General features: G+C 37.8%; 1 protein-coding gene across 3 annotated transcripts in view; it reads right to left on the bottom strand.

Moving 5' to 3' along the window:
• The window catches only part of heatr1 (HEAT repeat containing 1), an 88,113-nt gene that overhangs the window by 33,715 nt on the left and 39,711 nt on the right, over positions 1-14,687 (bottom strand). For all 3 annotated transcript variants that reach the window (XM_043695571.2, XM_087991235.1, XM_043695570.2), the window contains exons 20-28: positions 14,212-14,404; positions 13,932-14,104; positions 12,237-12,404; positions 9,760-9,993; positions 8,710-8,841; positions 6,653-6,759; positions 5,864-6,016; positions 3,419-3,537; positions 409-530 (exon numbers count right to left, since the gene is read on the bottom strand). In XM_043695571.2, coding sequence (XP_043551506.2) covers positions 409-530; positions 3,419-3,537; positions 5,864-6,016; positions 6,653-6,759; positions 8,710-8,841; positions 9,760-9,993; positions 12,237-12,404; positions 13,932-14,104; positions 14,212-14,404 — 1,401 coding nt within the window. The remainder of the gene's footprint in view (positions 1-408; positions 531-3,418; positions 3,538-5,863; positions 6,017-6,652; positions 6,760-8,709; positions 8,842-9,759; positions 9,994-12,236; positions 12,405-13,931; positions 14,105-14,211; positions 14,405-14,687) is intronic.

The following is a 14,687-nucleotide window of genomic DNA, read 5'->3' on the forward strand; positions in this document are numbered from 1 at the left end:
ATCTAATTATGGACATCTGTACTTTTAAAATCCATACAAGTTGGAGATGCATATAGGAAAAGAATATAAAGGCCCTATGTCCTTCCTCTCCAACATTCACCAAACTGCGAATGCATGTTATCCCAATGCTCTCAGTGTATCTCGTAATACTGCTGTATCCCAAGACCCCGTCTCCGTACCCCAGAACCTAGAACTGTCAAGAAAGTTAGTAAATCGGTATCCCTCATAATATCCTTTAGAAGAAAGTTGCATTTATTTAACGTAACATGAGAACTTAGCTCTTATAAAAACCCTGATTCAACATAAGCTGAATCACAGGAAATTTGCTGACAGACAATATCTTCCAAAACGATTCAAAAAACCTTTGAAAATATTCCCAATTCCTCAATTGTAACAGGTTGCACTTACAGGAAAAAATCCAGCAGCAGCACCCAGGAGCAGTAATGCATGATGGTGAGTCTGAGGCATATTAGAACCTCTGACACATTGAACAATTAGCTCCACGTTAAACTTCTCTTCATCAAGGACATCTGTGAACCCAAAGTTGAAAATAAGCCTCACATAAAAGCAAAATACTATGGATACTGGAAATCTGAAACAAAAATAGAAAGTGCTGGAGAACTTCAGCAGATGCTAAGAGACCTGCTGAGTTTCTCCAGCATTTTCTCTTTTAATTTTATATATTAAAATTAAAATGAAACAACCTGCTCAAGTTTGAATATCAGTAACATTTCACACTTTTAAAATGATGACAAGTATCTATAAAACTAAGACATTTTATGTGCTATTAAGTTTATAGTTCATTAAATTTTAAAGATTGGAGAAAAATTTTTGGTTATCAGTTTTCTCACTCATTCTATTCAATACAATGTCCTTAGCAAGTCTTAAAGGAAGCAGGAAAACTGTGAACTTCAAAGCACATTCTAACAGAAAGGATATCACAAGCATACCTCAGATAACCATGCATGGGTATTACACAATTACTGTTGGTTAGCCATCAGGATTCTGGCTTAATGTCTCATCTCCACAGCTTATGAACACTGCAAATTGCAGCACCAACTTGGAGACCTCACCACTTCCCTTGAAGTCTTTAATATCTAGAAATTTATCTGTCTCACTCTCGAATACAATCACTGAGGCTCCAATCATCTTGGGTAGACATTGCCAAGATTCACCGGCTTCTGAGGGAAGAAATTTCTCTTTATTGCAGTTCTAAACAGTTTTCTTCATAAGCTGAGTGTGTGTCCTTTGTCCTAGATGCTACAGCCAGGGGAGACATCCTTTGTTACATTTATCCTGTTGAGCTCTGTAAGAAGAGTGTGTGAGTTTGTGTGTGTGAGTGAGTGAGTGAGTGTGGTGAGTGAGTGAGTGAGTGTGGTGTGCAAGTGAGTGAGACTGCACAGGTACATCCTTCCTTAGGTAAGGAGACTAAAACTACACACGATACTCCACATGTGGCCTCACCAAGACTCTATACAGCTGCAGCAAGACCTCTTCATTCCTGTACCCTAACCTTCCTGCAATAAATACCCACATGCCATTCCTAAATGCCTCCTGCACCTGTATGTTAGCTTCAACTAACAAGGACAACTAGCTCTCTTTGGACATCAATACCTCCTAACCTTAATCTTCTATGATTGTCACTCACATTATAAGCATCACGAAAACCATGGTTTTTAAGATAGTCTCACATTTTTGCCCTTGTTTAATCTAAATAACACACTGCAGGAAGTTGTCAGCAAATTCTGCTACCTTGGGTCCACTGTGACAGACAATTTAATGAATAATATGACACATGCATAGGGAAATCAGATGCCACTCTGGCAGATTCAAAGCATGCATGGAAACAATATTAAGCCGATTTTTAGAACCAAAACTCTGGTTTCTGAGACCTTGTTCACGCCATTTGTTTTATGGCTGTGGAACAAGAATATTTACAAGAAATAAAACACTCAACTTCCATCTTCACTTGCAGTACGTTCTGGACAATCTTATGGAAGGACAATATCACATATACAGCAGTCCTCTCCAAGGCAAATCTCCCAACTATTATAGCACTCATCAAGCAGAAGCGACTCTGTTGGCTTGAGCATGCTTGCAGGATTGGAAAATAGCTGCATATCTAAAGACTTTCAGTATGCCAAGGCAGCTAGAATAAGACAGCCAGCAGGATGTCCACATCTTCACTTTAAGGATGCTTACAAGCATGACATGAGGCCTGAAAAACTGATTTTTGCCCTTGAAGGACACAAACTGATGATAGAAGAAAACGTCTACACCACCTGTGGGCAGGCACATGCCATCATGACAATCAGTGGCTACAGCAGCTTGGCAACAGGTGCCAACACCAAACACAGCAATGCATAACAACCAATCACCACACTTCCTAAGTGCCATTTGTGGTATACCTTGCCTTTCACAATTGGTCTTCTCAACCATCAGCACAGAGTGCATCATATGAAGCAATACCAGCCCCATGGATTTGATTTGCTGCATGGCCATCATCTTGTGTAGATAGAGGGACGCTGACAACACTATTCTTGTATGAAGTATGGTCAGTACTTATCACAAAGTATACCTCTTCATATTCCTCCTCTTTAAAACATTTATTCCTTCACTTTGAAAAGCACTGTAACTTGTACTGCTCACCACCCCATGAAGGACAGGCTTGTTATGTTTAGTATTCAGAAGTATTTAGAGAGACACTCAAGATTTATCTGTTCTCAAAGGAGCAGGTAAGAATGGTATTTTTAAAAGCTCACTGGCTTCAAAATGACACACTCACACCAGATGTCAATCCTTTGTGGGAGACCTGCCAGAACCTCAATACCACAGGATACAGTTGAGGATTTGCCAACTAGATTGGTTTAATGTTGGGACCTGAGTAAGTTGAGGGGATTCTAGATGCTGCAATTTACTAAAGACTTCCAGATAACCCTGAAAGACAATGACCCAACAGGTTGGGTGGTCCTATTTGGGGAAAAAAGGAAGGTAACAAGATCCCCGTGCTGATATGCCATGCTGCTTTAGCTGTAAAGTGTAAAGAACTGCTTGACAGTATTCACACATCACAGTTTCTTGCCAACTTAAAACCAAATTCTCTGGGGCCTTTAGAAGATATTGCAAGTAAGCAGAAGCTATACTTGTGTGGATTCTTCAAAATATCAGTTTGAAGACTCTATCACGATGGCATGCTTCCAACTGATCAAATATAACCAGTTCTCATTATGTTTTCATCTTTCTCACGATATCTCAAATTTGCATACAGAAACTTTATTTTTAGAAAAGCAAAGAAGCCCACTTTGTAATTGCAAATGTTTTTGATTCTGCATCATATTCACTTAAAACCAATCTGAAATAATATGCAATGATAGCAGAACAAACATACGGTTCAGACAAACTGTTACATTCTTCATACCTTTGCTGATCCTTGTACCATCTGGTGATAGCTTTTGACAGAGGTTGAGTAAACAACTGAGGATCAGCTGCTTTGTGTACTCCAGGCTGCCATCCTCAGACAGTGATGGATCCAGGCACCTAAGTTATAACAATGATTAACTGTTATACTCATGCAGAATTTTCTTAATGGTAGCCAAATGTGCAGCCATTCCACTTCCATACACAAATTAATATAACCTTTATTGAGCTTAGTTGAAACACTGCAACAGGCTCAGGATGGAAATATTAACATGGGAGCAAGGATATGTATTGAAGTGGCAGACAGTTGGAAGGTCAAGTTCATTTCTATGGACAGAGTTCAGGTGTTCTGCAAAGCCACCCAGTCTGTCAGTCATCTCACTAAAGTAAAGGAGACTGTATTATGAGTAGACTAGTTTGAAAGAAGTACAAGTAAACAGCTGCTTCATCTTGAAGGTGTGTTTGGGACGTTGGACAGTGAGGAAGGTGTGATACATCTTCTGTGATTGCAATGCCAGTGCCCACGTGAGGAATGTTGAGAACAATGGCGGATTGGATTAGATGTTGGGGAGGGAATAGTCTCTACGGAATGCTGACAATTTGGGAGGGTTGGCGAAGAGATGTTGGAGGTGGCATCCTGCTGAGGTGGCTTAAATGGCAGAGGATGATCCTTTGAATGTGGGGTAGAAGGTGAGGACATGGGGAACTCTATCACCGATATGGGAATGTGGGGAAGGGGTGAGAGGGGAAAGGGTGAGAGGAGAAGGCTAAGGCTCTGTCAGGTTAGTTTTTTTGGGGAGAAGAGATGAGATCATGTCAGTCACCTCTGTGAAAAGTGACATTATGAGAACAGATGTGATGGAAGTACTGAGAGAATAGTTAGATTCTGATGAAAGATGCTGCCTGACCTGATAAATATTTCCAGCATCTTCTCTTTTTATTATGTCAAACCTACGGTTATTTCAAAACAGCTGAGTTTGTATTTGTCTCTGCATCATTGATGCCTTATTCTTGAGAATGGATAATATTTGATAATACGTTAGGCTGCATTTTGCCTCGCTGGTGAGTTTTAGTTATGAAAAGAATCTGTATAGATTGGGGATGTTTGCCTTGATGCAGAAGGGACTGATGGGGAAGATAATTGAGATGTATGAAATTATGAGTGGCATAGTAAGGGCAGACAGGAAGTAACTTTTTTTTCCTGATGGAGGAATCAATGACTGGGGCTTAAATTTATGGTCAGGGCAGGAAGTTTAGACAGAATATGAGGAAATATTTTTCACCTAGAGAGTGGATGGCATTTGGAACTCATTGTCTCTAAGGATGGGAGAAGCAGAAACCTTCAGGACATCTAAAAGGTACTTAGATAGGCATTTGCAATGCCAAGACCTTCAAATCTCTGGGCCAAGTGCTGAAAATTAAGAATACTTAAGTGCTTGTTTTTGACCATTGCAGGATTGATGGGCTGAGGGGCCTCTTTCTCAGCTGTTAGCCTCTAAAACTCTTTGCTGCAGTACCAAGTTCTGACCTCTGGGTGGCAGTGTGAAACTACACTTTGACTTTTTTCTTGCTTGGTGAAACACCAAGTGGCTGTAATCAGGAATTACAATGTCTTGTCCATAACAGCAGTAAAGAAATTTAAATCCTCGCACTCCAAAGAAATGAGATGGATGATATAAGAAATGAAACATTGTTTAGAAATCTAAAATCTCAAATCAAGTGAGAGAGTAAACATTTAATGGCTCAAGATAACCAGGCGGTGTTCCTAATCCATTTGCTGCAGTGGACATAAATATTCACTTTTGCCAATTAAAACTAATCATGCAGGAAACATAAAATGGCTTAATTCTTTCGTCCCAATTTATATTCCTTCAGATTCTGTAGTCACAAGGAACCCATTACTCCACTGGAGTACGTAATTCAGTTCACAGCACCCCACCATTCCATATCTTCTGTGCAAAATCCGAGGATAGTAAGAAAGCACAATTTACTTTAGGAGGTGACTTAAGTGTTTCCTTTATAGACTTTCCCAGCTATTACTGTGTGAAGGTCACAAAATCCCATCTGGTCCATTCTTCTATGAAGGTCTACTATTCCCCAACAAATCTCTTGAATGATTCCAGAGATATTGCCTCTGTTACCACATCCAGAAAACCACGAGTGAATTTGCTTTTTACTGACATGTGCCTATCCCAATGTTTATTGTCATGGTGGGAGCTGAAATAGTACTCTGTGAAGACATTATGCAACAATGGACTGCTTGTATAGCAGTCATGGAGCTCTGATTAGGGGCAAGAACTCTGGTGAAGTTCCCCTCTTACTCTATCCAGGAGAAATAAAGCACCTCAATCAGTATCACAGCTGAAAGATGAGCACACTAGGGGTTTTATTGTATATCTTCCAGTCTAGTACCAAGGCAAAATCGTCAATATGCTCAACCTAATACCTGGACAGAAGGCTGAAGAGGGTCGGAACCAGAACCTGAGGATTTTTGAGTTTCTTCTTATGCTGCAACAATTCCATGATGAGTATGGCTCTCTGCCAGTTAATTTTGCCTGTTGAAAAATCAGGTTCTTCATTCTTCAAATCTTGGATTTTCCTTATAATACAAAAGAATCACAGACAAATGAACAATGGCAACTATAAATAAAGAGTAAATGGGCACGGAAATAACCTCCAAATACTAAACACATGAAGACTAAATCTGACAAACCTCATTCAACCAGCACTTCTTATCACTAATTCAAGCATAGTTTGATGAGAGGCAAGTTCAAGGAAATCGGATGTCATAGACAGGATAGGTCGGCCATTTAGGACTGAAGTTAGGAGAAATTCATCATGTAGAGGGTAGTGAATCTTTGCAGTTTTACACCTTAAAGGTCTGTTCACGCTCTATCACTAAAAATTGAGATTGGTGTATTATTAAGCACTCGGGGTGTCTAGGGATTCAAGGCTAAGACAGGAAAGTAGAGTTCATGTGGAAGTTCAGTCATAAGCATTTGAATGGCACAGTAAACTCAGAGATGAAATGGCCTTCTTCTGCTCCTATTTCTTATATGTGTTCGCAACATCAAAGACCACGTAGAACTTGACAAGAAATTGAAGTAAAACAATTTCAGTTAAACAACAGTCTAACACTATGTTTCTGACAGAATGATTCAATAGCATATATGGTGGAAAATACTGACATAGTTAATTAATGCCAACAATTTTCCTGGGTCTGGAAACAACGTACCGCTGCTGCAGCATTTTCTGCCTCCTGGTCTGCTGGATGGTTACACGGATTTGAGGCTTTTCCAAAGGTCCAAGCTCCTGGGCAATTTGTTCAGCATCAACTACAATCTGTATCACAAAGGTAAAAATTACAGATCGCTATGGACACCTTTAAACAAATAAATTGTGTTTGACTAAAATGTATATTTTTAAAGTTGCAAGTTAAATGGTGCCAAAACTCATTCAGATGATCCATGACATGGACGGGTTGGACCGAAGGGTCTGTTTCCATGCTGTACGTCTCTGTGACTCTATATCAGAGATCAAAGCATTTTACCTTATAGAGAAGCTGTGGTCTTTAATCAGCTAAATCTGTCCCCATTCACTGTAAACATTTGGGTTTGATCTATCCTCTAAAGTAGTCGTGAAAGATTTTATGATATTGGGAAAACGGTCCTGCACTAACTTGCACATTTTCCTGACCAACAATTAAAATAAAACAATTTTTTCATGACTTTATCACTCGGTGCGAAATGACAGCTTTAAGCAGAGTGCCTGCACTTCCAAACTACTAAACTGGATATACTGTGCATTGGGACATCCTGAGGATAAATAAATTCAAATCTTTTCTAAACAATAATTCAGTTAAGAACACCAATTTGTATTGTGTTTGAGTGTTAATCTATTTCTATATGCATCAAGAAGAGGTGAGAAGGTAAAGGCAAACTATCCAAGTAGGAGAAACATCAGCAGCAGGCTGTGTCAATGGCATCACACTTATGAAGAAATAAGAACAAGATTATAAAATCCCATTTATGAAAGCACCAGCCAAAGTAATGCTCAGCAAATGGAAAGTGATGCTACAAAAGTAAAGCGTTTGCTTAAATCTCAATATCAAAATTAGAAGATTTGACCTTGGGCCAAATGGCACATATATTCTGTGCAAATAATTATTAAATTTGTTTTGGCTAATCTAAAAATAGATACACTGGGCACTGCCACATAGCAAGTGATACCCTGTTTTAATATTTTGGAGATGGCCAATAAGTCACAAGACAAAGCAAGAATAAGCTAGCATTTGAAATCTTTTAACAAATAGATGGTTTTAGAATGAGTGACTACAACAAGAAAATCCTGGTAATCTGTACATTTATTCTCAACTATAAATGTAAAGTAATACTGGCACATCAAATGCCCACTAATTGCTTGAAACCTGACACTTACAAGAGGGTTAATTAGAGATCCAACATATTTACTTTAAAAAAAAACCTTAAAAGCAACTTAAATATGAGCTGTCTCTCTCAACCTCTGTGGTTGAAGAAGATCAGCATTCCTTTGGCAGAGATTTCACACTCAGGCACAATTTATATTACTGTCCCCCTACAAATGAACAAGCATAGAAACCCTTCTTTAACTTAAAATATAAAAGGCTCTACCTGAAGTGATCCGACGGTCATGAACTGGGATTTCGTAGTGTTGAGCAAAGGCATGCTTTCATTCTAATTACATCTCCAAGATGAGTTTTGACAATGCTTAAGCTTATCAATTTGAGACCATACAATCTGGTGACATAAAGCTACTTTCCTTTTAAAGAAAGGTTTGCACTCTGATCATTAGTGCAGTGTTTAATTTTCTGAGCAAAGAATTAAAGTGGTGGCTTTCAATAAAACGAGAAATACATTTGAAAAATGACCTCCTCCAACATATCTTAGTTTCGTGATGCAAAGAGAATCTTGAGCAATATATAAATTACTGCTTATCTAAATGAGTAATATTCACAGAATAAATTATGACAAAAATATACCAGTGTAGGCAGAGGAATAGGTACTCGAGCACTATTGAGAAACATAATGCATAAGAAGCTCAGCATCAAGGTTATAAGATGAGGATGAAGATTTGCAATACTATAATGCATACAGTCCCAATCTCTTATTCACTTATTTTGATTTATAACATTTGAAGTAAGCAATCTTACACTTTCCTTTTATATTCCCAATTAAGCCTAAGGAAATGTTAGTCTCATAAGCCTTAATATACTTAAGCCAAAACATTCCAGATGTCAAAGCTGTTGTTACTCACTGCCTTGAAAACACTGCTTATTGTCTGTGCACAGATTGGGTTTTTGCACTGCACAAGCAAGTCAAATAGTACTCCCAGTAACCTCTTCTGAATCTTCCCATCAGGCAGAGCTGCAAAGAACTGTTTTGTGATCTGATAAAAAAGAGAGAAAGTTTCACCAAACCATTAAGGTATAAAGGTTGTAACAGCATCATGGGTATCTACAAATAATGGGAAAAGAACAAGCACAAATCTCCCTCTACTTATATCTGAAAATTACTATGGGCAGTTACTAAATACCTTCAAAGTTAATGTTTCCTTTCATCTCAGATCAAACAGAATTGACGACATAAAGACTTATATCAGATTCTAATCATATTCAGAAAATTTAAGTTATACTCGCAGTTCTGCAAAATGGTAGTGGATTGATAAATTTTAAAGCAATAAGGTTTGCTCTCCATTTATGTGATGTGCATTTTTTCTTTAAATTCTAAATTATATTTTGCTGTTTCAGTTTCTCAAACCTGCCTCAATGCTGGAAATCTTTCAGAATATGCAACTTTCTGCCTCACTGGATACACATGCACAAGTGCATGAATATTCATTGAATGCTGATAAGCATGTCAATACCCATCCAGAAATACCCACATACACAATCACAGCAACATTTCTCAGGGAACGTAAATGCACATAAGTACAGCATTGCCTTCACTAAGAAAATTTTTATCATTATACCCAAGAGTATATAAAATCTTCACTAAATGCTCTCACACATTCAAAAGCACATCTCCATTCCTAAATGAACACAGAGCGGCATGGGAAGCTCTGACTAAAAAGCATGCACACAGAATATAATTTCTTCTTCGGTCTGTAGACATACACATATGCACTCTTCACTCCATGTGATTATCTGTTCTTAACCATTCCAATTTGCATATATATATATATCAATATTAGCAAAATAACAATTGGCCTGTACTAATAGTGTGCAAATTGCTGAAAGGAAGTATTTAATATTTCCCAGCAAACCAGAGTCCTGTATGTTTCCTTTGACATTGCAGCATAAAATACCTTTTCTAGTGCAGTGATCTGCAATGGCTGTAACCCTTGGTACACTTCCTTGGAACTATTTAAGGCACAGATGAAAAGATCCAGACTATGTGGATCCTTTGCCAGTAATGCTGCAGAATGCTCGTTGTACTTTGAGAGGATCAAATGCAGCATAAGGGCTTCATCTTTGAGAAGAGTATCAGATTCTTTCTCGATGAGTCTCCCCATTAGAGGTAGCAACTTGGACAATACAATCTGAAAAGGAGTATATCATAGGACAGAACTTATTACCTTTACATAGTGAAATGAACCCAACATCCATTATTACACAACATGGCAAATGAGAAAACTCTTGGAGAGATATAATAATTATTTCAAAACACATTTAAGCTGATTAGATCATTTCAATCTTGGTTTAGTGGAATGACAGGAAGTAAAATCATTGTCTGGCATTCAAAATGGAGGAGAAAGTCCTGGTCATACTGCCACAATGAATAACTGGCTTGTCTTTCAATTGTATTTTGTTCTTCAAATTTCAACTCATGCCACACTGCAGTAAGTGATTCCAGCATCACTGGGCAATTCTGCAGAATTACAGAATTCATAATAAATGAACATCACTTAAATGCTTTCCCTTGAATTAGGGAGTGTGAACTGATTCCATACCTTGTCCCACTCCTCCATTATTCATAACAATGTTTGAATTTAAAAAGGGAGGTGATATTATCAATTATCAAAATCTGATTTATTTAGTTCAGTATCAGAAAGAAATGAGCCAGGTTCCTTAAGAAACAAGTATACAGCTAGATATTTTTGCAAACAAAAAAGCTTACTCATACAGAGAAGTTTAACATAAGTTTTAAACTGTGCAAATAAATATAACTAACTCTTTTGAAAGCTAACATGAACACAACCTCCCAGTCTGAGAAAAAGTTGCTAAAAGTCTAGTGATTGTTTTCCTAAAAGTACTCTGGCCAAATAACAGTATCATTTCAAAAAAAAAAACAATTACTCAGAGGGTGTCAAAGATTCCTCTGTAGCCAAAGCTGTTGTTAGAGTTGACAGAATTCTTCTGGAGACAGTGATGGCAGAATCAGGATTCTCCTTAAAGATCTCTTAGGTTGTACCAATAAAGATTGTTCCCTTAGGATCCCTTCACTTGTGGGGTCAAGGTCTTCCAATAGATTTTTAACTCTCAAACTTTGATGAGAAAATACAGAGAGAAAGCAAAGCTGACACTCCAGGCAGATTTTCTCTCTGCTTCTATATTCAAATCCAACAGCTTTATTAAATGCAATAGCTGAGTCATGCTACCTCTCTTTAAAAGTGTTGAAGGCTTGGCGCCTCCAGTTGAGCAGTTTGAGTTCTTGGCAAATGCAACATTTGTCTGTGCTTCAGCCAGTCTCCTTTGTTTACAAAATGCTTTTATACATATGCCCAGTTAATAACATTCTAAATGAATATCTCAGACAACATGTTCACTTAACAACCTTGAGGGCATATTCACATCAATGAACATTCCAGTGTGGGGAAAAGTCCACTTGATAATCATTACATGATGCAATTCAAATTGAACTTCATACCCATTTCCTCACAAATTTTTAATACCTGACCATTATCTTAGATAACATGGCACAGACCACCATGTTTAATTCAAGAGACTTCCATGATTTTAATGGATCAAAGTATTACGCTTTAAAACATTTCCCAAAAACTGATTACATTCAAGATTTGGAGATGCCGATGTTGGACTGGGATATACAAAGTTAAAAATCACACAACACCAGGTTGTAGTCTAACAGATTTAATTGGAAGCAGTAGCTTTTGGAGCGCTGCTCCTTTATCCACCTGATGAAGGAGCAGGGCTCCGAAAGCTAGTGCGGTCAATTAAACCTGTTGGAATACATTCAAGGTTGGGATAGGGAGGATTTTTGATCTCTGTGAGAAACAGGAATATGGGATCAGCCAGGAAAGTGGAGGGATCGACCATGAATGGTACTGCAGGCTGAGGGGCTATTTGATCTACTCCTGCTACCATCACTTGTATTCTTCTGCATGCAACTTCAGGCAACAGTTAAGTGTTCAACTCTGAACTTTTGCCTTAAGTGGTTGAGCCTCATAGATTAAGGACAATTTTGATTGGCTGGTGTTAAAACTGATGCCCACATCCTGGGAAACAATAAAGAAAACAAAATCTCAAAAAGTACTGAGAGTTCAATTAACATGGTTAAATTGGACAATCTTTCAATGAACCCAAGTGCTAGCTTCAAAGGAGATCTTCATTGCCAATGAATAAAGCCATTAGCAATTTTATGATGGATAACACATGAAACAGCTTTCATTATTTTTTAATATTCTTTCCCATTAATTACTTTTCTAGCATTAACTGTTATCAATGTACTTAAAATTATAGTTTAACTAGATAAAATAATGTTCTAAATTACACAGTCCTCCATAATTACAATTCTCTTTTGATGTACTGTGTTTAAAAATCTCACCTCTCCATTCACCTCCTCAAGTGCTTTCAACAAGTTATGAGCTACATATGATGGTCGCACAGCATCTCCGATGCAATACAGCAGATTCTCCAGAGCTTCAGTAAGTTTTTCATGCTGTGATCCTGCTTTACTCGGTGTTAAAGCCTCCTCAAATAAACTACTCAGAGCCTAAGTAAACAGAATAATTGAACAATATATCATATGCCTTAATGCAGTACTGGTATCAGCAAGTAGCAGTCTGAGCTGTAGCTTTTGCATAAAAAAGTATACTTGAAACTCAATTTATTTGAGGCTTAGCTACTTTTCTCACCTTTGGTTAGATTTCCCTGGCTACTTCCAAGGGGAAAAGAAAGGCAAATCATTTTGAATAAAGAGCAAGGCACACAAATACAATATATTTTGTAAGATTTAAAAAGGGGTATAGGAACAAAATAATATGATGAAAGGTGATCAACATGGGACATTAACTCTCTTTCCCTCTTCACAGATCCTGCCAGACTTGAAGACTATTTCCAGTTTTTATAACACTATAATATTTAGGATGCAGTTAATAGGAAATTGAAGAGAAAAAAAGCCACAAAAGAGCAAACAGAATCTTTGGGGTTTTCTATTATTTCCTGGTTAAAATGTGAAGAGTGAAACGAGGATTGGGGTATAGGGAATGTGAAGAGAAAAGGACAGGGACAAGGCTATTATTCTTGAAATTCTACTAGGGAAATACTTGACTCAACTTTCAACTTCATATTCCCAAGGTGGAGCCTTATCAACAAAGGGTGCACACCAAATATTCAGGTTCATGTTATGCTCAATCCGGCAACCATTAAAGGAAGAAAATCGCATACACTACTTCCAAATTATGCTCCTCCAACCAACTCAAAATCGAAAAATATACTTTCTTTGTGCACATACAAAAATAGAAAAATATGGTAGAGGGAGATGGAAAGACACACGAGGTTCATCAACCGTGCATGTGAATCTGTTAGCCATAGGAAATTTAAGGGACATCTCAAAGTTGTGTTTAATTTTGCAACCACCATGTGTGGAATATCACACGTAAGTACATAAAGTGAAGCTGGATAGATATTCTAATTGGCAAGATTTGACCAGCGCTGTCCCAGAGGGATGCGAGTTGTAACCTTAATTGTTCACTCAATGTATTAATGATGACACTTGAGTTCTAAGGGTTGACTCAGAAGAGGAAAAATTACACAATCCGGGCTTACATTCCCTGTAATTTAAAAGATCAGGGTGGTTTGATTGATATTCACAAGATTTTAAATGGAACTAAGAGGATAGATAGAAATAAACTATTGCCATTGGTTGGACAGTCTTAAAATCTAAAGCCACAACTTTCAGAACTTAAATGAAAAAACACATTTCTAGAAGCTACAGGTGATGACATAAGGCCAACTGTTAATTATAAATTAGTTACTGTTAGAATGTTGTCATCCAAAGACATTAAGGGATATGTAGCTAAGATGGACATATCGAATTTTTGAGAGGTTCAATTGGTTATTGAATCCATGTTCTCCATGAATCCCCTTTTAAGGCCAGTAAACCAAATATAAAACTAAGAGAAGAAACATAGCGACATTTAAGAACATTACAATAACCAACTGAAATTGCAAGAAAAATTATTAAAATTACACAAGGGTATGAACAGAAAAGCAGAATATCCCCTGCCCCCTTTCTTACCTGGCTTAAATGAGTGGGATCTGCAATAATCTCTTCAGCCATACAGGAAAGTTTATTGACTAACACTTTATAGATAGACCCGTGCACTGTAGTTAATGGTTGCAGACAGGCAATAGCTGCTCGACGCACCTCTCTCACAGGATTTCCCAAACTGATGATTAAGGAGACCACCACTGAAAGCAAATCATAATTTAATAACATCATAGCATCTGTTTCAAAATTCTAAAACAAATTTTAATCATTTCAAGTTCATGGACTGAAACCATTCTGTTGACCATACCTGGGAATGATGGAGTTGCAATCAGACTTCTGCTCTCTGCAGACTGCGATGCAAGTACAGCATGACCAAAGTAAAGGGCTCGAGTCTGCAACACAGCACTAACTGGCCGGTTTAACTGGTTGGTAAGGCTACAATTGTGGCTCCACAGAAGCGACAAGAACTTGAAGAGATGATCAGAATCATGCAGATGGGTCTGTAAGACAAATACGAAATAGGCGCAGGAGCATGCCATTCAGCCTCTTGAGATTCCTCTAACATTCAATAGGATCAAACTTGATCTGAACTTGACCACAATTCCTCTTTCCAGTCTGCCTCTGATACTTTTTGACCCCCTTGTTAGTCACAATTCTGTTTAACCTACCTTAAAATTCAATGACACAGCCTCCAACACTTTCTGAAGGACATTTCAACAGACTTACTTATTGATAATCAGTAGAGAATAAAAGAGATCCAAAACTATCTTTTGTCAATTACCA

Source organism: Chiloscyllium plagiosum, unplaced genomic scaffold (assembly GCF_037043375.1).
Source record: "Chiloscyllium plagiosum isolate Xiang-an unplaced genomic scaffold, Cpla_swu_hap1 HiC_scaffold_10, whole genome shotgun sequence".
In the NCBI taxonomy this organism is placed as follows: domain Eukaryota; kingdom Metazoa; phylum Chordata; class Chondrichthyes; order Orectolobiformes; family Hemiscylliidae; genus Chiloscyllium; species Chiloscyllium plagiosum.